Source organism: Xenopus laevis, chromosome 9_10L (assembly GCF_017654675.1).
Source record: "Xenopus laevis strain J_2021 chromosome 9_10L, Xenopus_laevis_v10.1, whole genome shotgun sequence".
NCBI classification, from domain to species: domain Eukaryota; kingdom Metazoa; phylum Chordata; class Amphibia; order Anura; family Pipidae; genus Xenopus; species Xenopus laevis.
Window position 1 is genome coordinate 335001 of NC_054387.1, and position 26669 is coordinate 361669.

A 26669-nucleotide genomic window follows, 5' to 3' on the forward strand; every position below is an offset into this window, starting at 1 on the left:
TTCCCAATATTTAGCTGGAACCTCTTTTCTTCTAATCGGAATGGGTGACCTTGTTTCAGCTGGAAAGACCTACTGGTAAATAAATCATTAGAGAGCCCAACAGACCATAGTTTAGTAAACAGTCGTTTGTGGGGCACAGTATCAAATGCTTTGGCAAAATCCAAATAGATCACATCTACTGCCCCCCCACTGTCCAGAATCTTACTTACCTCATCATAAAAAGCAATCAAATTTGTCTGACATGACCTATCCTTCATAAAGCCATTCTGATTGTTGCTCATAATGCCATTCACTAGGACAACATTTTGAATGTGATCCCTTAACAAGCCTTCAAATAACTTGCCCACTACAGATGTCAAACTTACTGGCCTATAATTGCCAGGCTGAGATCGTAATCCCTTTTTAAATATTGGAACAACATCAGCTTTTCTCCAATCCATAGGCACCATACCAGATGAAAGTGAATCTGAGAAAATCAGAAATAGGGGCTGGTCTAAAACTGAACTAAGCTCTCTTAGAACTCGGGGGTGTATGCCATCAGGCCCTGGAGCCTTGTTTACATTCATTTTTATTAAATCTTTATGAATCATATCCTGAGACAGCCACTGACTAGATTGAGCTGAGCCATTAGTGCAGCTATAAAGTGAGCCTGGGAACTCACACTCCTCTATTGTATATACTGAAGAACTTAACTGATTTAACACATTTGCCTTTTCTGTATCTGTTACCACCATACTGGTACCTTTATTTAATGGAGCAACACTCTCAATCTGCATCCTTTTACTATTAATATTTAAAATGTAATGTTATGGCTAGCAGGTCTCTTTCTGCACTGTTGGTTCTGTCTTCTGGAACAATGTAGCAGAAGTCAACCTTGCATGCTGCTTCTTAGCTCTTTTAATCAGCTGGCACCTCAAGAGCCAGAACCAACAGTGCAACCGGACAGATTTTGTGCACCCAAGCTATTAGAGGGCAAGGAAACTGAAATCCAGTTGGGAGTGCCAATCTGTTACACACCCATGGTGAATGCAATTTGTAACCTTGGAAGTTGGCTGCTACTCCTCTTCTAAAAGCTGTACCAGACTGGGGTATATGCCCAGGAGCGCCATGCTCAACACATTGGCACCGACAATGGAAGTTCAGTTCCCTTGTACTTAAACATAGGGGTTTTCAAATTAAAAGCTTATAATGATTTATAAACCTTTTCAGGAGAAGCAACAATTTTATATAAATCAGTCTTTAAAATTCCCACTTTTCTATAAGAACCCTGTAAGGTGTAATAATACAAATGTGCCTGTATCCATGCCTATATACAGAGTCAGACTGGGCCGGTGGGACACCGGGAGAAAACCTGGTTGGCCCCCTGTTCTTGTGGGCCCGGATCCGCTTCATGTGCCTCTGCTTCTCTTCCTCACAATAATGAAGTGCTCAACCCCTGTGTTCCGTCTCGTCAGACCAGGTGCTTAGTGGTCAATTACCCTCTCTGCCATGGGTTGAAATCATATATTCAGTCCATACGACCATAGCACACTGACAAACAGGTTTCTGTTGCGTTTCAAGTGTTTTATTGGCTCATTACAGTAGAAAAAGGCAACGTTTCGGGCCGCACAGGGCCCTTTATCAAGAGGCTTGATAAAGGGCCCTGTGCGGCCCGAAACGTTGCCTTTTTCTACTGTAATGAGCCAATAAAACACTTGAAACGCAACAGAAACCTGTTTGTCAGTGTGCTATGGTCGTATGGACTGAATATCTGCTTCTCTTCCTGACATGACCATTAGGTTGCGGCAAAAACACAGTGCGCATGCGCAAACGCGCAGCGGTGGGGGCAGAGGGGGGCCCTGAGGCAGCAGCCCCATTGGGCTCCAGGCCCCCCAGTATGCCCAGGGAAGAAGGAGAATCAGCCGTACAGCAACGTTTCTCACCCAAGAACAGTTGATTCTGAGTCTACGGACCCTTGCTATTTCTGTCAATAAGAGGCTTATTTTGCCAACCCTCTGGGTTTTATTCCCACTTTAAATAAGTCCTGCTCCCCCTTCAAGACTAAATAGTAACAAGCAGCTTCCAAAAGTCCCACTATTATAATAAAACCTGGGTGTTGTGTTCTATATGTTGTTGGGTTACACAGACAGACACACATGTGACAACACAAAGCAGAGGTGCACCAAGTCCAACAACATTGGCTATTGTGTTTCTTGCCCCTTGAAGAGCCAGACAAAAATAATGAAAGGTCTTCATGTGTATTTTATAATATACTGGACAATGGCTGCCATTGGGCTAATGCTTTTAAGGGATAACAAAAGCCTAGTAATTAAATGGATAGAAATGTTTTTTTCATTTTTATATACAGGTATGGGATCAGTTATCCAGAAACCCATTATCCAGAAAGGGCTGAATTACAGCCCATTTTATACAAATAATCCAAATTTATAAAAAGGATTTCCTTTTTCTGTGTAATAAAACAGTAGCTTGTCCTTGAACCCAACTAAGTTATACTAATCCTTATTGGAAGCAAAACCAGCCTATAGGGTTTATTTCATGTTTATATGATTTTCTAGTAAACTTAAGGTATGAAGATCCAAATTATGGAAAAATCCTTTATCCAGAAACCCCCAGGTCCCAAGCATTTTGGATAACAGATCCCATACCTGTTCTAAATTCACGGGCCTATAACAGTTGTCCATAGCAGCAGTTGGGCCAAGTTCTGCGAGTGACCAATGCTCATTGTTCTCTGGGCTAAAGCTTAGGGAAAACATCTAAATTCTCTCTCTCATTGAACCATTAGCTACACTGAGCTGAGTATTCATTTCTAATGCAGAATGTATTGCTACCAAATATGATTGAATTACTAATGATCTATGTACAAGGTATTATGACTTTTATATGGTCCATATTTGGAATTGTTTGGTACCTTTCCGGAGACAGAATATTCTTCATTTCATGAAACAAAACCCGTGAGACAAATACAGACCAAATCTGGAAATGTGGCTTCAGAACGTAAATTCATTGGGGATGTTTTTCCTCGTGGAGGGTTCTGGAAAAGAAAAGAAAAAATGCATGAGTCTAAAATTAAACACAAACATCCCATCCAAAACAGAATATTTGAAAGTTTTTTCCAGAAATGTTAAAAATAAAGCAAAATCATTGCAAGTTCCTGATGAGGGTTTGTTGTATAATACGAGCTCTGTGCCAACTCCTGTTTATATTAAGCAAACAATACGCCGTGTTCTGACTCATGTCCGTGGGGTAAGAAAAACCCCAAACAACTTGTTTTTCTTCAAGAATTCATTTTAATGGGTCAATAACGTTTTAGATTCAGAGATCTTTAGCCCGGCAATTTAAATAAGAAGCATAGAATCTTTGTGGAATTCCCAGCATAGCACAGGCAGATACTACTTTAAATAGTAATTTCATTTACAAATATCTTTAAAATCACTGAAAATTTGTTATGAAGGGATTCCGGAAACTTGTTTGGGTTTCTTTAGGAAGACATCTCATCCATACCTTGGCTTAGCAGAATTAAAGTTAATCATTTTTTTTAGAGGCAGCAGTTTGATAAGCTAGAACATGGCCTTATGATTGGAACATGTTAACAAGTTGAGGTTTGGATGATGTCATAATATTGAGGAACTGAATGCCCAAAAGCAACCAATAGCTGTGGCATATCAACATGTTAATGGGTCCACCACAAATCATTCAATTTGGTTAAATTGACCTATTCTACCAAGATATATTGAAATTGCTCATTAATTAGGGCTTTACTTGGCTGTCTACACTCATGGGCCCCTCTCCAACCACAGTTGTGCGCAGTTACGTGCGTTAACCCTGGCTAAGAAAGAGAGAGCGAGAGAGATAGTTTCCATGGAAAGATACATGTCAGCAGGCCCACATTAATGGCAAGGCCACAAAGGCCTAGGCCTAGGGCAGCAGAAAATCAGGGGCCCAGCCTCACTCAAGTTAGTTGCACATATTCAAGATGAGCACATGTATATTCAGACAGGGAGGAGAAGTGGAGGGAGATGTGGACAGCGGGGGGGGGGGGGGGGGGGGGGCGCGTTTGGAAATCCGGGCCTGCATGTCAACATGCTTCATATCTTAAGATTCTTACAGGCTCTTCAGTAAGCAAAGAGGCAAATGCATCTTACTTTAGGAGCCCAGAAGAACTCCTGACACTCAAAGGGATTCAACTGGCCAAAAAGACTAGGGGTATATTTATCAAAGAGTGGAGTTAAAGATATTTATTAGTTATAAAATAGAAAAAATGGGTAGAAAAAGCAGGAATGCAGGAAGAAAAGAGGAATGACAGATGCGGTTAGACAACTTGCTGCCTCTGCCACGACACGGTTTAAAAATAAGCAACGGAGAATTCCTGAGGTTTGTTCCTGGCATCTTCCCTCTGCTTTTATCCAGGGATGTTGCTCAGAGACAATTTGACTTCAGTTGAATCAAAAGTAAATAATGCGAAAAGATCATTTCAAATATCTCCCCCAACCTGCTCATTATTGAATGGAGAGTCATTGAGATTCTCCCAATCACTTGTAGAATGGAAAATGGGGTAAGTTCCACTCAATATATTCAGTGAGCGCAACAAGTTCACGGTTGTTGGCAAATGATACAAAGTGACAATCAGAGCAGTTCACCATAATGGTGGCTGCCCTGTCCTACCCAAGGTGCATTGCTGCTTGTGGCACACTGACTGGCAGTTCAGTTTAAAGAGGTGCTTCACCTTTAAGTTAACTTTTAGGTTATAGAATGGCTAATTCTAAGCAACTTTTCAATTGGCCTTCATTTTGTTTTTTATGGTTTTGAACCAAATATTGCTACTTTTTATTACTAATCTTTCTATTCAGGCCTCTCCTGGTCATATTCCAGTCTCGTATTCAAACCAATGCATGGTTGCTAGGGGAATTTGGACCCTAGCAACCAAATTGCTGGAGAGCTGCTGAATAAAAAGGTAAGTAACCCCTAGGGCTTGGGTATCTCAGCACCAGTTATCCTAGAATAGCCCCATCAATTAATCCCATTCCGCTCTCTGCCTCAGCCACACAACATTGCCCCTATCCCTATAAATTAAAATTTTTAGTAGCCTCAATGATTGGACCACAGCTCCACATAAGGCCGATGAATTAACCCCCAACCACCATTGAATTAACAGTATGGGGTCTATATACTGTATATCTACAATTTGATTAAATGTATCCTTTAGTTTATGTTTTTGAAGCCTAGGAATATGTCCGTAACCCCAATGTTTGTTGCTGCTGTCAAATGCCAGTGTATTCGCTCATCAGGCAAAAATGGGCTGAGAATGTGAGTGAGGAGTCTGTGCATCTCAATACACTTGTGAACTCAATCATTTTGCTCTGATATTTGTTCACATACCTCAATTTATTGTGAAGATTCACTGCTAGTTATGTGCCCTGCCTTCTCATTTTTCTACGTATCCTGTTAATAGGCTGCTCTGCTTTTTTGGGGATTGAATATGAGAGGTAGTTCTGTATCTATGGGAGGGAGGACAGAAGATTAATCCAGCTACAGGCGAGTGGAAAAATCCATGTTATTTTGTTTTCACATTCTCCTGTATATGTCAGTGTGTCCTTGGCTATATATACACACACACCTATATATCCCCTTTTAAATTAACCCATTCGATTTTAGATTATCGACCATTTTATATCAACTAAATCATTAACTTTTACTTTTTTGTTTCCCAACTTTTTATTTGATTTTCTTCATACAGTTGAAGACATAGTAATAAACAAAGATATATTAATTTTAAAATAAGTTGCAAAATATAACTGAATAATACAAATAATAATAATGAGGCAAGAGTAAGCATAATTAAATTAAAATCAAGTAACAATTACAAGGTTACATCACATTGGAATTACTCATCCATAGAACAATATAAGATTGATTTGAATTTTTTCCTCTCCTCTGGTTCCAATTTTTGAGAGAAAATTTTCCATTTTGAGTCAAAACGTAAGCGTTTGTTTATGTTTGTCAAACCTATAATTCATAGCTTTGTTGGTGTAAAGATTTTTCAATTCTATTAACTTTTAAGTTAAAACAAGCTCGGTGGACTTGGAGATCAGAACCATTGAATAATCAGATTTCATGCCGTGACATGGATGAGAGATTTTAGATCATGTGAGTGTCAGTATGAGTGTGTGCGGCATCCTGACAGTTACTGGCCACGTAGAGTGTAAGCTCTTCGGGGCAGGGAGCTCCTTCCCACTATGTCTCTTACCACATAGCACTTATGATTCTGTTTAAATTTATTATGTGATTTGTCTTCCCTGTGTTAGATGTAAAGGCACAGAATAAGAGATCTCATCTATAGCAGCCTAAAAATAAAACCAGCTAAAATTCCATTTAAGTGGTTTTCCAAAGTCATTGCTAGGATGTCGTCTACTGGTGGTAAAAAATAAACAGCATATTACTGGGGATAAAAGATCATCTAAATGTCTCCATGGGTGGCTAGAAAAGTAACATCTTTACACTCAATCCCCAAGATTAGATGGAGTTCAGTTAAACCGTGCCCTTAGGTTATAGGTTTTCCATTGGGAGACCACCAGTGAGAAGAAGTAGCCAAATCCCAAATAATTTAAGAGAGCCTCAGAGAATGGAATAAGGGAGAAACATCTGCCATGATACACATAAGCCCAAGTTCACATTGAGTTCTGGCCTCTAAACGAGACTCGTATGAAGGTTTGTTAATATAAACATTTAGACAAAGGAAGATTTTTAGATTTAAATGTCAGGCTTTAAACAAAGTACAGAATGAGGGCAGCTATAAAGTCTTTATGTAACAACCCCACCTGTAGCAAATAACCTAAACATCACCTGTATTTAAACTGGAGAGTCTCATTAGTTGAGTCATTTAGACAATTAGAAATGTTGTATCTGCTGGACATGATCAAAGGTCAGATTTGCAGCGTCCTACAGCCAAACTTGACCAGTGTGACCCGAAAACATATCCCACTCAGTTGCTTTTCCACCAGTAATAAAGGCGATTGCCAGTGGGAAAACATAAGCGACGTTAATTTGTGTGTGAGCTCGAGGCCTGAGTCACAGGGATGGACTTTAGTTAAAATGAAAGGGTTTCAATATGGGATTATCCAGTGGCACATTCTTATTCTATGGAAAAGGCTTATATGAAACATATTGACTCTTATGTGATACATTTGTTTTTTTGCAGAGACCTGTGATATGAACGGGTTTAATTTTCATCTAAAATGACTTTTGGAATTTACTGTTGGGTAAGTGAATATGTCTGTTCCTTTTATCTGTCATTAATCCCAAACACTCATTTAGAGTCAGTTTAGGAAAACACAGGCCAAAGAGCGTGACCACCAATGCCATTTTGCTGGATATTTCCACCTCCAGGAGGACATAGAAAATCACAAAAGTTGATGAAACTTTGTGACTACATTTGTATTGTAGTATATGGAGATAATAATTGCTACTCACATTTCTGCTGACTTTGTAAATATATTATAGTTGGTGTATTTTTCTATTTGACACACGCCTGGATATGAACGTTCCTCTGCAATAAACCTGGTTTCACAGGCTAAAACCCACAAGTGCCTTTGAAAGGGAACCTGGGAGGGACACTGGGTCAGAACCGGTTCTTCTCTCATTTGCACTTTTATAGACTGACAATTCATCATTGCCGCTACTTTAATGGCCCCTCTCATCAGACAACACAACAGTTATAAATGAGATACAGAACAGAGAAACTCATTGAAACACAATCCCATTTTTCAAAGATGACTGTGCCACTAAATATATAGATTTACTGCACGACTCCAGCCTCCAACTAAAACTTCAGCTGAAACAGAGGACTTGAGATCCATCACATCCAGAGTAACAAGTAACAAGTCAGTACAACAGGTCCAATAAATCACATCTCACCCATATCTGGAATTATAGATCCAAAAAGTAAATCGCTGTTTTTGGCAGTTTAATTGCAGATAAGAGACATAAGGATGTGGGACATTATTGGGCTCAATGAAAACCCCTCTTTAAGGACATTAAAGGAGAAGGAAAGGTTCCCTCAAGTGATTGCATATATTTCCCTGAAACCCTGGGCCGGTGCTCGTATCAGCAGAAAACTGCACCGGCCTGAGATCCTTCCAGCGAGCACAATGGAGCGATTCCTCTTCCGGCGTCTTCTATCTTCAAATTTGCTGGGGCAGACGCATGTGAAGTAGAACGAAATAGCGACTTTTTCATTACAGTTCGGCTTTTCGTGTTACTGCTCATGCGCAGCCGCAAGAAAGAAAAAAAAAAAGAATCCAGAAAGAGATCACTCGGTGGTGCTCACTGGAACAATCTGAGGCCGATGCAGTTTTCTGCTGATCGGAGCACTGGGGTTTCAGGTAGGGATGCATCCCTAGTTTCAGGTAAATATATGCAATCACTTGGGGGTGCCTAACATTTGGAACCCCTGAGTTAAGACCTTTCCTTCTCCTAGGTAATTGTCTTTCAAACACAGCTCGTCTTACACGGACACACACAGGTTGTCTCACTCAGGGACAATGTGAGAAACAGTCATATGTCCCCCCCCCCAATGCTTTATAGGAAATAGGTCTCTACCCCAAACCTTCAGTAAAATCCGCCTGTGACTGGCAGTGGTTGCTATCAGTCAGCTCATGCTCTTGCCATTATTCATTGCATCTGTCAGCTCTGACTGTCAGCTCTGTTTAGCCCCACCCACACCCTGCCCTCATAGTGAAAGAGTTTGTGCAGCACAGGCTACAGTCTGTCCAGTCTCAGAGAGTCCCCTGAATTGGGAAAGTGCAACTCTGCCACTATTACTCTATTGCTGCTTCTTCCTACTCACACCTATTTGTCTGCATGTTGGGCTGAGCTCCAGGAGACGGCAGACTCTCCCCCAGGACACGTAGAACTCCAGCTCTATACAGAGAACAAGCAGCTGTGGGAAAGGAAAGAGCTTCAGTAGTAGCAGCAGCGCTGGGGGACATGACAACCTGATCATCTCTGCAACATGTGCACCCAACAAACTCACTCTTTCACCCACACCAACACAAACACAACATTTTCAATAGACTGAAGGAACTTTACCACGTCTTGCAATCATTTTACAGAGATATTTTTTATCTATATTTTTGGACCCTGATCTGAACAAACCTTCCTCCATTTATTTGTAAAAAAAACACACGTGTCGTTTGGGATTTTTCGGAGACATCTGGAATAATGGATAAGAGCTGCCTGGTCAGTGACACACAGACGGTTCCCAGGGAAGAGCCATTCGTGAGCAGCTACAGACTGGGGGCCCACGAGTTGGGCAGGTAAGGAAGGAGCACAACTCTGGTCTTTCCTATAGGAACTCAATTTGTACATTTCCCACAGCTCCTATGTGTCCACTAGACATAATGGATAGAACTAGAGCAAGGCAAAAGATTATGCAAGTAAATTGCCCCCACCGTACAAAACATTTACGGATTTGTCACAATGGGGCGAGTTTAGCAACTGCTACTTTTAACTGGGGTAGAATTGGGTGGCATTGTTGTCTGTGGGGTATTTATTGTTGCAGCCCCCAATGGGAACACAAACATTTCTAGGCACCAAAGTGAAATGGCTCATGAACTGATCACTAACTGCCACTTTTGAGTGCCACTTACCTGACCCACGCATGCACTGCTCAGCTCCTGGCCACTAAAGGGAATAACTGTGGCAGCCGTACCTTAACGTTTCACTGATAAACCATTTAATGATGATATAAATGGAGATACTGGTTCTCAAGTGATATATTTAAACTTAATATACAAAATATTGTAGGTTTTTCTAAAATGTTGGGGTAAAATTCTTGTTTTACATCCAGGTATAATATGACTCAACATGATAATTTATCTAAATCTTTTAGAGGAGTTTTCATGGGCCAGGGGTGTATTTGTGCAATTCTGCAATGTGCTGGTTTTCGGTTGTGCCTGGGGGATGCCATTGCAAGGAACAAGTCAATTCCTTTGGAAGCGACAGGCAATAAAAGTGTTTGCAGATGGTTCCAAAGAGTTAACATTCCTGTGCATTGAGGCACAAATCCCAGGCTGAGCGGTGGTATTCCAGCAAGGGGCCACTCCACTTCCCAAATGCTCTTGACTTGTCCCTGGGAATAGGCTGCAGCGCTGCTGAGCGATGTTTCACATACCTGCTGTGTGCCCGCCTTTGCCAGCAGCTCATTAGCAATCATTAAATAATATTTACTTAAGCTCTCTGCCTTCATTATCCCCTTTGTCCAACTGGGGTATGATAATAGAAAAGCTTTATTTCTCAGGCTTGCACCCAGGTGTGACTGCATGGAGCTGCAATCCCAACACATTCACCCACGGTTTTAATTAGATAATAACTATTTATCAACAGGGAATAGAAAGCTTTGCATAGTATACCAGAAAGAAATTCAACCCTAGAGAGCTGGGGCATTCCATTTAGGTTAACTTTATTTTGGAGACCTTTCAAATAAATCAGCCAACAGGCCAGTCACCTGGGTATTGTTTAGTATGGCGATGCATGTAGATATACTGAATATAAAGAGGATACGGTACTTTATATTAACTATGAGCCAATTAGATCCCAATGAAATGGCTTGAGTAATGGCTTGGCCCAACTCTGTCAAACTCAACAAACTCCTCCAAATTGCCACTTAAACAAGACCATAGAATCTTGAAAACACAACCACAAACAACATGACTTGGATACCAAATGCACCAATTAATTCCATATTTCATGATACATAAGATGAAAATCAAAGTATTTTCGTTAATCTAAACTGCTGCCAGAACTATAAAGCTGGCCAGACATGGCTGATAAAAGCGGCTGACAGACTGAGTCGGCAGCTTATTGGCCAGTGTGTGGGGGCCCCCCCGATCAATATCTGGAGACAGTTGGCCAGATGTCGATCAGGCAGGGTTAGAAATCCCGTTGGATCAACAAACAGATGTGGTCCTGCGATCCGACCACCCATTATGATCCATTTGTTAGAGCCCTACAGCCCACGTTCGGATCAGCCCGATATCTCCCACCTCAATGTGCGAGAGTTACGCCAAACGAGTGGATCGCTATGTGTGTGACCAACTGAAGTGAAATGTAAAGCTGGAGCACGTTGATTTTTGGTGCAATTATTAAAGGACACAGGCTGCAGTCTCCACCAACCATTGCACATTCATAATGACAGCACCCATGTACCGTACATTCAATTTGAATTTATTAGTCTCTAGTTTTTGTGTCATTACTTGCCCTTTGATAAACAAGCAGCAAAAGTGGTTGGGACAGGGGTGGGTGATAAGGGTTAATTATGCAGATCATGTGCCATTTACAGCAAAGCATCAAGTGGGGTGGGGGCCGGTAGTTTATGAAGTGACACCAAAGCTACATATTCCAGCTCAGCCATTCACAGTTTACCTTGAATGTGTGAATACGTCATTTGTTTAGTCAATTGCCTTCTCTGCTTATTAGGTCAACAAAACCCTTTTGTACCCACTGAAGCTCCAACAATTAGGGTGTAGCCAAGGGCCAGTGCAAGAAGAGCTAAGGGGGACCATTTGTGGGACCTGTGTATAGACCTGTGTATAGGGACTTCAATGGGTCAGTCCGACCAATATCTGGTCAAAAATTAGGCAGGTTTAAAAATTGCCTCAGGGTGAGGAGCAGATTGGCACATTGATGTGGTTCCTGCATTTCTGTGGTTATTATGACAGGGCCAAACAATCATATTAACAGCTTATATATTATTATTATGATTATTATTATGATAATAGGCCCGTTTTGCTGGGAATATTGTGATTAATTAGCACAACACACACTAGTTGCATAATTAGGTGCCAGATACACACACCGAGTGCTTTCTTGGGCTGGAAAAACCGGAAAGATTACAGTGAGTTGGGTTAAAATAATAAATGTGAAATCAATGCAGTGATTGGTCGGAGAAGAAGGAAGCATGGGGACATAAAGGAGTGATTTCCATGTCTTCTCCCATCATTCCTGTGAAAACCTTCAATTGTGCAGTGATGAGCCATGGGAGAAGCACGAGGCACGTGAAACCTTCTCTGCATCACATTCTACTGGGAACTGATGGACTGGAATTCCATAGGCCGTGACTCTCTGACCCCTTTTTCCTGTTCATTATCCAAATCAGACCCTCTGCTCTCCCAGTGTTTTAGCCCCTTTATTGTCTTAAAATAACTTGGGGGGGGGGGGGAAACCACATCAGACATTTGGGCAGTGGGATAATTAAACACTGCACAGTCTTTTGTGAACTTCAGTTTAAAAAAACCAAAAACACATTCTTTTGTGAACCTTTGTAAACAGAGGTTTTTTTTAGCCAGGGTAGTTAATAAATAAACTGTTACTGCAAAGTAAACTGAAATCATAAGACAATCATTTAGCCACACAGGGAACAACTTTTGGTTTTAAATGTCGCAGAACCCTCCTTCCCAACACGAGTCACCCAGTGGCATAACGACACCCCCAAAGCCCCCCTTCTCCAGCTGCACCCCCGCATGCACAGTTTTACCATGGTAGGAGATCAGGTTATGGCATCTGCTTGGGGCCCGTTGGGTTAGCACATTTGGGTGCAGCTCTTGCACCAAGCAGGGGCGTAAATACAGAGGAAGCAGACCCAGGAGGTATAGGGGCCCCATGATACCCCAATTAATATAGAATTTTGATAAATCTGTGAAACAGGTCAGCTACTAGACATTTTGGGGGCCTGAAAAATAATTTGCTGTGGGGCCCAGTAACATGTATTTACAGCACTGGCACCAAACCCTCTGGGTATTTGCTCTATACGTTCTTCTTGCGCTAATCCCTGCAACTTCTGACCAGGGCCGCCATCAGAAATCGCAGGGCCCCATACGAGCCCCACCTACAGGTCCGCCCTCCCCACCCCACACTAAAAACAAAAACATTGGTGGCTATGGTTCCCACATGTTAATAAAAAAATATTGGTGGTCAGGGCCCCCCCCATTAAAAAATATTGGTGGCTAGGACCTCACATGGGGAAAATAAATTGGTGGCCAGGGCCCCCCTTAAACGTCCATGTAAAAAAAACTTGCACCCCCAGAAGTTTTAAAAAAAATTTGGTGCCCAGGGCCCCCCCACACAACAGGGACCACAAAGGGTTACCTTAAGGGGGGCCATGTTACACTTCATTAGTGTGGCCCACCTGCTGTCAGTGAGCTGCCAACTTCAGAAGGGAGCACAGGTGGCTGCATCTTCTTCCAGTGACAACATTTTCTTCCCTTATTGGTCGCAGAATTTAAAGTCCTGGTAAAGCTGCATGGTGATTGGATGAGCTGGAGGAGAAGTTCAAACCTCAGCTATCCAATCCCTGAGCAGCTCAACCGGGACTTCGTGACCAATAAGGGGAAGTAATGGACAGAAGATACCTCCCCTTGTGCTCCCTCCCTGCCTTCCCAAAGTCAGCAGCTCTCAGAAAGCAGGGGGGCCTGGCTAATCAAGAAAGTGCGGCGTGGCAGGGCCCCCCTTACCCTCGGGCCCCCTACAGCTCTCCCCCCTGTCCCCCCCTGATGGCTGCCCTGCTTCTGACTGGCGGTTCTGTTGCATTAATCTGAGTGACTTTTTTGTTTTTGGCTTTTTATGTGATGCTGTGAGTGGGATTCCCACAGACAGATGGAGAACAAAGTCCTGGGGCAGTCAGTGCCCCCTTTGCAGCCCATATAATATTTCTGACTTTGACCGTTTCTAGTACACGTGCCCTTCTGCTCCCCAGGGAAATGGAGAATGTCATCCGAATACAATTCTTGCAAAACCTCAGTCCCAGGGCTCAGTTTCCTTGTTGAACATGTTTTTGGTTTTCCCTGGGGACCGTGTTTAAAGAAATGCAGATATTCATTAGCTGTAGGTATTATACGTGTCAGAGGAACATCTAAACATAATGAGGACACAACTAATGGCCCCATGACATCTATTCTCTATGTATTTGGGTTTGGAAATGAATGGAGTTGGTTCTACGTCCCATAGACTCCAACGTTTCGCTGTACCCTCTTGCTTTTCACCTCTCTTCATGGTGTATATTTACCCCTGGGACAAAGATTTCCCCCAGATTCTTTAAGAAGTACCCCAAAATATTGAGCTGACCAGGAAGTGACAAAAGGGGGTGCTCCTTCCTCCCAGTTTTCAGGTAACTTGTACGGTCGTTAGCTTGTTGAAGTCTACAGAAATGACTCCAGTCTAAAGATCTGTAATGTCCGTTTCTGAGCTACAACAATTGGTGGACATTGATTGGGTCAATGTTGACACTTGTAGGTCTCCTACGCTCCTTCATCCCATACCTGTATCTACGGAGACTTCTACATGGAGCCACCACACTGTATCGTTATTGTTTTCATATGATGTTTTCAGCAGAGGCAATGCACAACAGGAATATCTCCAGATTCTATGGAGAAGTCTGAGAACCATTGGCTCAGGGAGATGATCGGTGGCACCTTGATACTGGAGGTGCTGTGTTACCTCTTATTTTATGGCTACATTGTCAGTCAAAAGGCTCACAATACAGAAAGAAGCTTACTGCCCAAAATGTATGGCCTTTTAGCTGCATCAAAAACAGCCAGGGAATGTTGTATTATATGGTTCATAGCGGTTGAGAATGGGGAAGAATGGGTATCACAAATTTATACAAAAAGCCATGACTAATCTGCTAAACACTGTATATTATTAGAAATAACATCTAATAATATACATATATAACATGCAGAATTCTAACATGGCCGTTAAACATAATTAGAATTTACTGGGCTCCATATCATATTTAGGGCCTCTGTAACGCCGGAATCTCAATCACAAACATTTTAAAACTGCAATTTTTTGTAAAGCTCCTCAGCAGTAGCAGGGTCTGCGTTACACCCCTGGTATTAGAGAAAACACTTATTTTACTGCTACTGTCTCTTTAAATGCTGAAGAGGTCCACTTGAAATGCAAAATAAAAGGCACTAAAGTGGTGACAGAAGAAGAGCTTTTATCAGAGCTGCTGAATGAAAGAGATGGCAGATATGTGGGCTAAACCCTTCTTGACCTACGATATTATCTGCCTTATCAAGAAATACAGACATTTGTATAAATAGAGATTGTGCACATGAAACAGGAGAAGAGAAACACACGGGGGTATCAGTCTGGGGCAATTATCAGGACGTGGCCTCCTGCTGGAACTTGCCTCCCCATGGAGTTAAAAGGACACCCTGATTGTTTGTTTTGACCTAAAACAATGATTTGCTGGACGAGAGAAACCTGGACTTTCATTCTGAATCCATAGATCTCAGTACATATGGACATAACCTGCTTTCCAACTATATCTGGCCATCTTTATTCTTTTATGGCTGAGGCAAAGTTGGTTCAGTGGTGCCGGATTATCCTCTGCATCTTTCATTGATCTATTACATCAGAGCCATGGAATACCTATGTTAAGGTTGCCATATTGTCCCTTTAAAACCAGATTAATATCAATTCTACATGGCTCCATGGTTAAGTAACAGTGACATATTATACTGGATTGTTTTAAGCTGAGCAATATGTATCTATGAAGTAACCCGACTATGGCCCAACACCACCCTCCTTACCAACAACATAACCAGAGAGGCAGCAATGGGCAGTAGTACTGGAGACCTCATGGTTGGGGTTCCCTGGTACAGTTTATATTTCAGCCAATAGGAAGTGCAAGAACTGCGAGGGGACAGTCTGAGAGCCAATGAATTGTTAACACAAGAAGAAAAGAAAGAAAACAAAATCCAATAATGACGTCATTCCTTTTACTTCCCAGGTGTTAAAGCAATAATGAAGCATTTAGATAACGATCACTCCCCAAGCCTAATACAATGCGATTTATCAAATGAGCTTGAATAACGCATCGTTTCAAAGTGTAATATTAATCAACATTGTTTAGGTGTAAATAAACTATTATTTTCAGATAGCAATGTCCCATGTATGGCCTAAATCCTGTATTGTTTGTGTAGCACGGATGGTTGTGAGCATACAAGAACTTTAGCTTTTTGTACTTGCCCTTTATTCCACACCAACGTTACGAGAAACCAAATTAAATGTCAAGAGCCACGAGAATGTTTTGTTAAAGCAAAATGAGGGCGGCCATTAACAATCAGATTTCAGATTCACCTCTGATAATTTATGGGAAGCTTGAGATACATCCCAATAAATCCCCTTTAGGGCAGAGGCACACGCTCAGATTCGGGAGAGATTAGTCACCCAACGACAAATTTCTTCTTTGGGTGACTAATCTCCCCGAACTGCCTCCCCCTGGCTAGAATGTAAATCGCTGGCGGAATTGCAATTGGTGTGCTTCATTTTTCAAAGTCGCCCGAAGTTGCCTCATGAGAAACTTCGGGTGACTTCAAAAAACAAACTACTTGGAGTGCCATCCCGCCGGTGATTTCAATTCTAGCCGGCAGGGAGATTAATCGCCCGAAGAGGAGGCGTTGTCACCAGGCGACTAAATCTCCCCAAATTTTCTCATCTGTCTCTGTCCTTAAGGCCCCCAACAAATCTAATGGTTTTTCTTTTTACCAAGATATTTTCAAATTGATCATTGCAAAAGAAAACAAACAAATCCCTCAAGTTCAGCCCTCCATGTGGCACGGTTTGTGGGTATATTAAGCACCTCTCTCTTGCTTTGAGGTCCTGCTCCTTTCCTTGATAAAGGGTCAGAAAGGCCCGAAACGTTGCCTTGAGACATTCTAAGGAAAGACTCATTTTTTTCAAATTACCAGAGTGCTGCTGTCTTTGTTGAAATTGTGCTCCTTTCCTTGTGCTCCCAAGTGAGGTCAATGTATGGTTTCAGCAGGTTTTGGCGACATATGGTGGATTGGGGTTTGGTGCAGGTTCACTTCAGCTCAGCAAGTCTCTACTGGGGGGAGCAGTGGTGCAATGGGGTCCTTGGCTGGATTTCAGCCAGGGCTCGGTCTGTAAGGAGTGTGTATGTTCTCCAGGTACTCCTAATCCTTCCTCCCACTTTGCACTCATTGCTTCCATCAAGGTAGTGGTTGAACAGGAGGAGAGGCCTCAGGCCTTACAAGTTTGCACCATAGTTTACAATAAAATGTTTACCCAGCTGGACAGCAAAATTCTTTTGCACCTTGGCAAGTTTGTTTGCTTCTCTGATTTACAAGTTTCCAATTGCTCTCAAATGGCCCTGACCAGCAGAATTCTAAGAGGCACCTAAACTGAAGGTCCTTCAAAAACGCAGAACTTATCAGACCCTGGAGAACTATGATCTAAAGTGAGGTCCATCTGAAGTCCTACTCTAATCAAAAGTAAAAAGACTAAAAAATGGAGTTGTCTGGATATTTAGGCAAAATAAGCCTAGGGTTCTAGAGTTCAAGCCTAGCACCTTCATTCCATTGAAGTTGATATATACCCCAGTCTAGCGGCCACCTAAAAGGCTTGATAGTCAGCTGTGTGTTGCAGGAGCATTTATTTCATGAGTAAGTAATACACGAGTAATAGAGGGGTCGGAAGCCGTGCTTCTTGCGTGAGGATGAGGTTAGAACTTTTCACTCAATATATTTGTAACAGGAAATCCTGTCGCCATAAAGGTTCATATATTGTAAAGTGTAGCAAGTCACTGACAACTCAGCTGTTACACACACACAAATGAGAGGACTTTCCTATAGTATTGGCACTGGGACACAATAACAAAAGCCCAGACTATATGCCCTTGTTTATTCCTTTGTTCTCCTTTGCATAATGTACATTAAACTTGTCATTTACACGGCCGGTGTCACAGCAGTCGTGGCCTGACCAGGGGTAACTGAACTACTAGAGTGCACCACTACGGTGCCATTATTGTGGTGGATACAGCGGGTATTTCTAGCAGTGACACTTGCTTGGCAGGACTGCAGGGAGTTGCATTCCCAGCGCTACCATTAGGGAAACCCGACTGTCACATGGTGTTTTTATACTGTTGCTGAATTCAACCAGTTTTGTAATCAGAAGTCATTGGGCCAATACAATGAAGCTAGCCATATACATGGGCTGACAACCACTTGAGATAAAATTGCCAGCTTGTTGGCCTATAAATGGGGCAAGTCTGGCACCCGGCCTGACCAATATCTGGCCAAAAATCACCTGTGCATAGACCCACATTATGATCCCTAACTTTACTCACGACTTCCCTCTTTAGCACAAATCTCATGCGATTCTATTGTTTATTAAACCAAATAAAACAGACATTTTTCTTGTCCGTAGGGGGAAATTTGCGGTGGTCAGGAAATGTGTGGAACTGGCCAGTGGCAAGGAATACGCCGCCAAGTTCCTGAGAAAACGTAGAAAAGGCGAGGATTGCCGCAGCGACATCATCAATGAAATTGCCATCCTGGAAATGGCCAGATTCTCCCCATACGTGGTGGATCTTCACGAGGTCTACGAGACCAACAGCGAAATCATCCTCGTCATGGAATAGTAAGTTTATGGGTCTCCTGCTTGGACATTAGGTTTTAGGATTTGGCACATGGGGTGGATCGATTACTTCTGTAGAGACCAGGTGACACTTGCACAAGGGGCAGTCAGGCCATTGGGAGCCATTCAAGGGGATGTTCACCTGCCAAACACTTTTTAAGTTCACTTCTCGCTTTCCATCTTTTACTGTTTTTTCCCAAAATATTGAAGTCTGGCAATTTGGTGATCTGGGTGCAGATTCCAATTGGTTGATCCATTTGTCAGTAGGATCTATGGGGAATATACAGTAAGTGCAACTATTGTATCAAGTCTAACAGCTGACACTCAGCAATGATCAGAAATGGATCAACTCATGGATCAGTTATTTAGTTAGAGTTTAAAGCTCAAGCAGAGACATCCCTTTGGAGGTCACTAACCCCCAGACAGCAGCTCTGTGTCCCACCATGAGTTTACAATAAATCTTCCCTCTGAGCACTTTTCAGAAGACTTTGCCAGGAAATTGTCACCGCACCCACAACTAGATGTCAAGTGTTTTTCTGAGAAACAGAATAAGGTTGTTGGGTTTGTGTGTTTGTCATGAGAGCACAGGTAGCCACATCCTGGCCCACTCGCACACACTCGCTCTGGGAATCTCACTTCACCTTATATATGGGGGGGGATGTGGAGAGTCTACACAGGATGTCTCACAGACCAAGAGATGTGACAGTCAGCAAATCTGAGCACCTGTCCAACCAGCAGAATTTAGGTGCCAAATACTGACATTCGGCTGCCGTATTGTCACACAAACAGGTCACCAATTTGCCTTCTTTTTCACTGTCCAAGGTCCTTATCACACACACACTCACACACTCACACACTCACACACTCACACACTCACACACTCACACACTCACACACTCACACACTCACACACTCACACACTCACCAGTTTTTTCATGAACCAGTTAACCAGCCTCTATCAGACTTACAGAGTGTATGGGGGGGGGGAACAAATGGGAATGACTATGGATATCTCTTATAATAACCAGTTTAATTCTGGGAGAGGGATTGGTTACAAATAATGAGCAGCTGAAGCAGACAAAACACGTTATGTGGTGCCACTTTGTGCAATAAAGACTGTCATGTACCAGTGCGTCATGTACCAGTGTGTGAGCGAGAGGTGGCACAGTTTCTAATTTAATATATAAAGGTCCAATGATAGGAAGCAGCAGCACATAATATATAAATATATAGAATACACAAAAGCTGTGAATATCCTGTAAATTATATCCTTATAAACGGTGAGTTCTGATGTCATCAGTTATAAACGGTGAGTTCTAATGTAATTTCTGTCACATGACTCACTGAAACTTGTGTATTATAATAAATAAAGTACCCCCAGTTGCAAAATATGAGGATATTAGAAGTTACCTCGAAGTTCCATGACCTGTATAAAAACACTCGGCCTTCGGCCTCGTACTTTTATATGGTCATGAAACTCCTCGGTAACTTATAATATCCTTATATTTTACAAGAGGGGGTACTTTGACTATATAATAAGATGTTGTTCATGTGTTGTGTTGTGTTACCAGTGCGGCGGGGGGTGAAATCTTTGAGCAGTGTGTGGCCGACCAGGACGAGGGTTTCACGGAGAAAGATGTGGTGCGACTGATCCGGCAGATTCTGCAGGGGGTGTTACACTTGCACCGGAGCAATGTCGTGCATCTCGACTTAAAGGTACAGCTAATTATTGGACTGCCAGTGCCCAACAGACAGTTGCAACTAATTGGTACTAACCGGCTCCTGTAGAACCTTTTCTTTACTGAACATAAGAAATGTTTCTATTTCTTTCAGCCCCAGAATATCCTGCTGACGAGTAATAATCCTCTTGGGGACATTCGTATTGTGGACTTTGGGCTCTCCAGACGGGTAGATGCCATAAAGGAGATCAGAGAGATTCTGGGGACCCCAGAGTATGTTGGTAAGAATAAGACACGGGTTACAAACACCCATTTTGCCACCTTCTTAAAGAAACAGCAGCAGTTTTGATATATTGCCAAGATTCTGAGTAGAGACAGAAATGCATTACAATTATCTGGGGGGACGGTAAAAAAAAAAAAAAAATCCACTTCTCTATAGTTACACCTTTGGCATAATGGACTTCTACTAACAAAACAGTGCCAACAAAGGGTGAATGGAGGGGAGCTGTATACTGGAATCAGATTATGTATCTCACAAGGACCAAACACGTGGGCCGAGCAAGTGATTATTACTTATTGAATCTGCTTTGAAGGACTTCAGATTTTTCATTCATCCTTTTAAGATCAGTTATTTGTATTTTAATCCTTTCACAACTTGAATTGGCCACAAATACTGCCCAAACTCTGGTGCCAGGGGGCACGGACTGACTCACAATAGAATCACACACTCCCCCCATTCTGCCCCATAGAACTCCTTCATGTTGTAAAACTCCTGCCCCGGACCTGATGTGTCACATTTAATATTTGTCTTTTTATAAAGGAACATTTGTGTCTCGTGTAGCCAATTCAAATAAGGATTTTATTTATTGCAGCGCCTGAAGTGCTGAACTATGAGCCAATAAGCACCGCAACGGATATGTGGTAAGTTTCATTCCCCAAAACTGCACAATATCATACGAACCAACCGGAATTAATTGTGAAAATATATTGTTTGTCCTGCCAATAAAAATATCTGGGAAAAGGTGGAAGACTGTAAATCTATAGGGAATTAGGAGGCCATAGAGGCACCAACTGGAGGATTGCAAATGACATTCATTAAAGGATAAGTAAACCATTACCCTAATTTACATTCAGTACTTTTTTTAAAAAAAAAATTTTTAATTCCACGATAAACAGGTTATGTTAACTTTTAGTATGTTATAGAATGGCTAATTCTAAGCAACTTTAATTGGTCTTAATTTTCTCTTTTGAATCATTTGCCTTCTTCTGACCCCATGTAAAAAAACAAAAAAAACAAACTCTAAGCCTACAAATTTATTGTTACTGCTACCTGTTATTACTCCTCTTTCTATACAGATCCTCATTTATATTCCAGTTTCGTTTTCAAATCAATGCATCAGTTGCTAAGGTAATTTGGACCCTAGCAACCAGACTGCTGAAATTGCAAACTGGAGAGCTGCTGCATAAAAAGCTAAATTGCAAAAGAAAATCAATAGCAAATTGCCTCAAAAGATCACTCCCTACATCATACGAACAGTTAATTTAAAGGTGAATAACCCCTTTAAGGGATATAAATGAATTTTGTTACAACAGCTCCACCTGCTGGTCAGTTGCCAAAGTTGTTTTTGGAGCATCTTGAAAGTGTCCAAATTTGGGGTTGTGGAAACACTGAAGTTCATGTGAGCTATAAGCCATTAGTCTTCTCTGTACAGACGTCTTCATGTTGTATTTGCAGGAGTATTGGGGTGCTGACCTACATCATGCTTACAGGGGTATCACCATTCCTAGGAGACACCAAACAAGAGACTTTCCTAAACATTTCCCAAGTCAACATTCAGTACGCGCAGGAAGAGTTTGAAGGCATCTCAGATCTGGCCATAGACTTCATCAAGTGTCTGCTAATGAAGAATCCCAGGTAAAGCAGTGGTAGTAGGAACAGGGACAATACACAGAATTTAGCTTCACACGTTGTTAATGAACAATAATCGTTTTCTGTAGGAAGAGAATGCGAGCGGATCAATGCCTGAAGCACCCTTGGCTCTCTTCACCCAATGATTGTGAAGCATTAGAGGAGACGACCATTGAAGAGAAGGAGGTGGAGGCGCCTGAGCTTTCTGAAGAACTAGTTCTCTTGGCTTCTTATACTGTTCATTGCCCTTGCCGGCAGTTGGAGAGCCGGGACTCCATAGAGGCTGAACTCAAGACAGTAAGACATCAGTTTAATGCACTTCAGGAGATCCAGTCTGAGGTGGTCTGTTAAGTCTATTTCGTTTGCTTAAACTAAAGAGTTAGCACTGGAAATAGAGAAGCTTGGAGAAAGCCCCAGGCCTTCATGAGGGACGAGTAGAGAAGAAGAGTTTGCCAGGACTGGAGAGGACCTGATGAACATTGTAGTGGAGCAAAAACAAGCTGCTGATCTTCTTGGGAAGCTCCATCAATATTTGGCCCAACTGAGATTTCATTCAACGTTTGACTTGACCTCTTTGTTACTTTGGCCTCATATTTGTGAAGCTGATGTTGGACTTTCTAACACTTCTCAAAGTGTCACTTCGATGCCTGTGGAGCACGTAGTTGCAGGCAAAGGTTTGATTTTTATTGTACGTTTAGACTTATAGATTCTCCCTGTTCATGTTGGAGTATTTGTTTTAAAGCTTAAAGGGGACAAATAAACGCCCCTATAAATTAATGTCAATTGCTCTTCAGAGTGGATTTTTATGAAGTTTTTACCTCCTATTAACCCTTGCTGTTCTGTGTGGGCACTGGCCTGGCTCATGTAGGAGGCATCTGCCCTGCTTCCCTGTTTATTTCTATTGCTCAGTCAGAACAGCAGGGGGCGCTCCAGTTACACATTCTTATTGTAACAAATACTAATTACACTCAGCAGTTGGACATCGCTATAGGGGTGGGTATATATGTGCGTCCAATCACGTCTGCCTTCTGACCAATTGCATGGCTGAAGCCAGAGGTTAGAGCCGTGCCAAAGCCATTAGCAAAGAGGCATTTAAAAGCTGGACATATGAGCTTGCAATCATGAATACTTTATGTGTGCACTGAATATTTAAAAAAGATTATTATTATTATTATTATTGCACTTGAAACAATGATGTTAATTGTACATATGTGAGAAGCAGCTTCTCCATCAGAAAGTGGACTTATTATATTAGTGGAATATTTCATGTGAATGTTGCCTCTATAGAAATAAAGGAAAATAATACAAATAATGTGTATTTATAGACTCAGACAATCGATCACCTGCTTCTGCACAAAAGGAACTTTCTCATCCAGAGACAATCGCACAAGTGTCGTCTCTCTGGGAATAATCACAACTCATTGGACACAACGGACAATAACACAAATGACCACATGGTGGCGCCGGGCTCTTCAAGAAAGTACACAGGGTTAAAGGATAAGTCAACCCCAAAAAACTTTTTGCCTAATAAAAGAAAAGACAATTCTAAGCAACTTTCCCATATACTTTTATTATCAATGTTCTATGGTTTTTAGGTTACTTGTATATGTATTGCTATTGAAAGCAGCATTTGTCTGTCCCTGGCAATTCTCTGCACTGCTGGTTCAGACTGTTGATACAATGTAAGACAAGGCAGCTGATTAACAAACCTGACTTTGCTGGTGATTGTTACAACATTGTATCAACATTCAGAGCCAGGGGCAGAGAATAGTCAGGGGCAGACAAACGTGGCTTTCAATAGCAATACATATACAAGTGACCTCAAAACCATAGAACATTCGTAATGAATGTATACGGGAAAGTTGCTTAGGATTATATTTTATTTGGCATTGGGTTGACTTATCCTTTAAAGCCTTTTAAAGGATAAAAAAAAAGCTGCATTACTTATTGATTATGAAGGGTTAAATCATGCGGGGGTTCAGTTGAGGACTGGGGGGTCTGTGCATTAACCCTTTACCTCTCCTCGGCCAGTGACCCCTAAAATTCAAATGTGTCTTCCAATCAGAATCCTGCCATCCTCTGTGCACCCCCCTTGCTGTTCATTCTGGAACCAAAACCCCTTTACTGTTATTTTGCACCTCTAATAAAACTTTTATTTGTTCTTGTAGGAAACTGACTTCTAGGCAGTCGCTTCCTTTATAAAGGTCTGTTCCCCTTTAATTTAACTGTTAGTAGGATGTAGAGAGGGATATTCGGAGACAATTTGTGTTTTTTTTACTTATTTAGCAGCTCTCCAGTTTGTAATAAGACCAATTTGGTTGCTAGGGTCTAAATTCCCCTAGCAACCAAGCACTGATTTGAATAAGAGACGTTTTGTTAACTTTCACTATGTTATAAAATGGTCAATTCTAAGCCAGTTATAATTGGCCTTCATTTTTTCATTCTTCTAGTTATTACATTATTTGCCTCCTTCTTCTGACTCTTTCCAGCTTTCAAATGGGGGTCACTGACCCCATGTAAAATACAAATGCTCTGTAAGGCTACAAATATATTCCTCTTTCTATTCAGGCCTCTCCTATTCCAGTCTCTTATTCAAATCAGTGCATGGTTGCTAGGGGAATTGGGACCCTAGCAACCAGATGGCTGAAATTACAAACTGGAGAGCTGCTAAATAAGTAAAAAAAACAAATAATAACAAATCTAATCCAACAGCAATTTGTCTCAGAATATCCCTCTCTACATCATACAAACAGTTAATTTAAAGGAGAACAAACCCTTTAAAGCAACATAATCTCAGGTATGGATGGTGCGGGGCACAGACCCCCAACCCTATAAGACAAGAAATATTTAATTTGACACCCACCTCTTGTCCTTTTCACCCCACGGCTCTCGGGATCTTCCTCCGTTTGACTCCTTTTCTTCTGCTTCTCTTGTCCCATTCATTTTATTCTCTTGATTCAACGCCATTTGCTTAATCTCGTGTCCCCCCATTAAGCCTGATATTGGGGAGACCCCATGGCAGCAGCACTGAGAAGTCCCACAGCAAGTCCATTGGGATCATCAGAGGAAACTCCATTATTAAATCATTATTAAACTGTTCCAATGAGCACAAAGCAGGCAACGGATTTGTTCATTCTGGGCCTGGGGGCAAGTGATTTGAGTTGCCTGTGGCCCAGTTCACCTTCGCTAATTACAGATGAAAGTGGCCATGTTGCTGAACTGCGAACATCACAGCAGAATCACATCCATGATGAGTGGGTCAGAGGAGACAGGGCTAAGCCCACAAGCAGACAAAGTCCCATGGGAGGATGAACTGGTCAGAACTGCAACAGACAAATGACCCTTTACGGCTGATGATCGTGTTTATTAACCACCTCCATTTCACCTGAACGTTCCTAATTAGTTCAAAAGCCAATCAAATTGCTCAGCTCTGAATAAGAGACTCCGCCCAACAATGACCTTATTAACCCTGTAAGGGCTGTGGGCCGCACACAAGTTGTTCTGACATTCAAAGCTGCAGTTTAGGCAGAAAATAGTGAGAACGACAATCAATTATCTTCTCTTAGGGCTCAAACACACGGGCGGTTTTTCCTACGCTCCCCTGCATTGCGTTTTCTTCCGTTCAGCCGCAGGGGATCGCCGTAGTAAATGCACTCAATTATTTAGATTTACCTATACTAGACACACTCAATTATTTAGATTTACCTATACTAGACACACTCAATTATTTAGATTTACCTATACTAGACACACTCAATTATTTAGATTTACCTATACTAGACACACTCAATTATTTAGATTTACCTATACTAGACACACTCAATTATTTAGATTTACCTATACTAGACACACTCAATTATTTAGATTTACCTATACTAGACACGCTCAATTATTGTGAAGGAGGCGGTACTCACACAGACGCATGTAAGCTGCAAATGCAGGTGGGACGCATCTTGTTGCATTTCATCTGTGTTCAGTGCACGATACATGCGTCTGTGTGAGTACAGCCTCCTTCACAATAATTGAGTGTGTCTAGTATAGGTAAATGTAAATAATTGAGTGTGTCTAGTACAGGTAAATCTAAATAAGTGAGTGCATTTACTGCTGCGCTCCCCTGCAGCTGAACAGAAGAAAACGCAATGCAGGGTCAGCAAATAAAAACCGCCCGTGTGTAAGAGCCCTTAGAAATCCTCGTTCTCCAATCTGATCCATCCATGTCCAATACACAAACAGGGTTGATCAAAATGAAAAAGCCTTTATTACACTCTCTTAGGGCATCACAGCAACGTTTCAGGCCTTGTATCAAGCTGCAGTTTTAGCCTGCTGTTATCATTAACAGACCTCACAAGGTGTAGCCATAGTCTAAGTGCTACAACTCTGCTTTAAAGGGCATATACAACTCTGTGTGTGTTGAATGGGTGAGAAAAGGCAAAGCAGAGAGAACAGGGCGCCTCCTTGATGTTTTTAAGAATAAAGAACATGCTTGAGCTCATGATTAACCCTCGTCTGGCAAAGATAGAGGTCCAAGACCAGATAACATGGGGGGGGGTGATATTTGGAGGTGATTTAGTGATAAGGGGACAGTACACTGCAGTTCTGATCACATGAGTGGGAGATGGTGGATCAGACAAGGGAAGGGAAAT

The 26669-nt window shown here is 41.8% G+C and overlaps 1 protein-coding gene and 1 long non-coding RNA gene across 2 annotated transcripts in view; one reads left to right on the forward strand and one right to left on the reverse strand.

Annotated features, from left to right (window-relative positions):
• Positions 1-25603, reverse strand: part of LOC121398129 — a 34179-nt gene extending 8576 nt beyond the window's left edge. Inside the window, exons 1-2 of the long non-coding RNA XR_005964124.1 lie at positions 24890-25603; positions 2909-3031 (exon numbers count right to left, since the gene is read on the reverse strand). This is a non-coding gene — a long non-coding RNA (uncharacterized LOC121398129). The remainder of the gene's footprint in view (positions 1-2908; positions 3032-24889) is intronic.
• LOC108700745 (serine/threonine-protein kinase 17A) lies at positions 8707-23380 on the forward strand. The gene is made up of 7 exons (XM_018234676.2): positions 8707-9311; positions 18229-18441; positions 20010-20154; positions 20272-20398; positions 20990-21038; positions 21853-22032; positions 22116-23380. The coding sequence occupies exons 1-7, from the start codon at positions 9217-9219 to the stop codon at positions 22375-22377; spliced, it is 1071 nt and encodes a 356-aa protein (XP_018090165.1). The 5' UTR covers positions 8707-9216; the 3' UTR covers positions 22378-23380.
• Positions 25604-26669: the final 1066 nt, after the last annotated feature.

Coding starts and splice junctions, on each gene's coding strand:
- LOC108700745 (XM_018234676.2), top strand. CDS start 9,217: ATGGATAAGAGCTGCCTGGTCAGTGACACACAGACGGTTCCCAGGGAA. Junction 18,442..20,009: donor ATCATCCTCGTCATGGAATA/GTAAGTTTATGG, acceptor TTGTGTTACCAG/TGCGGCGGGGGGTGAAATCT. Junction 20,155..20,271: donor TCGTGCATCTCGACTTAAAG/GTACAGCTAATT, acceptor TATTTCTTTCAG/CCCCAGAATATCCTGCTGAC.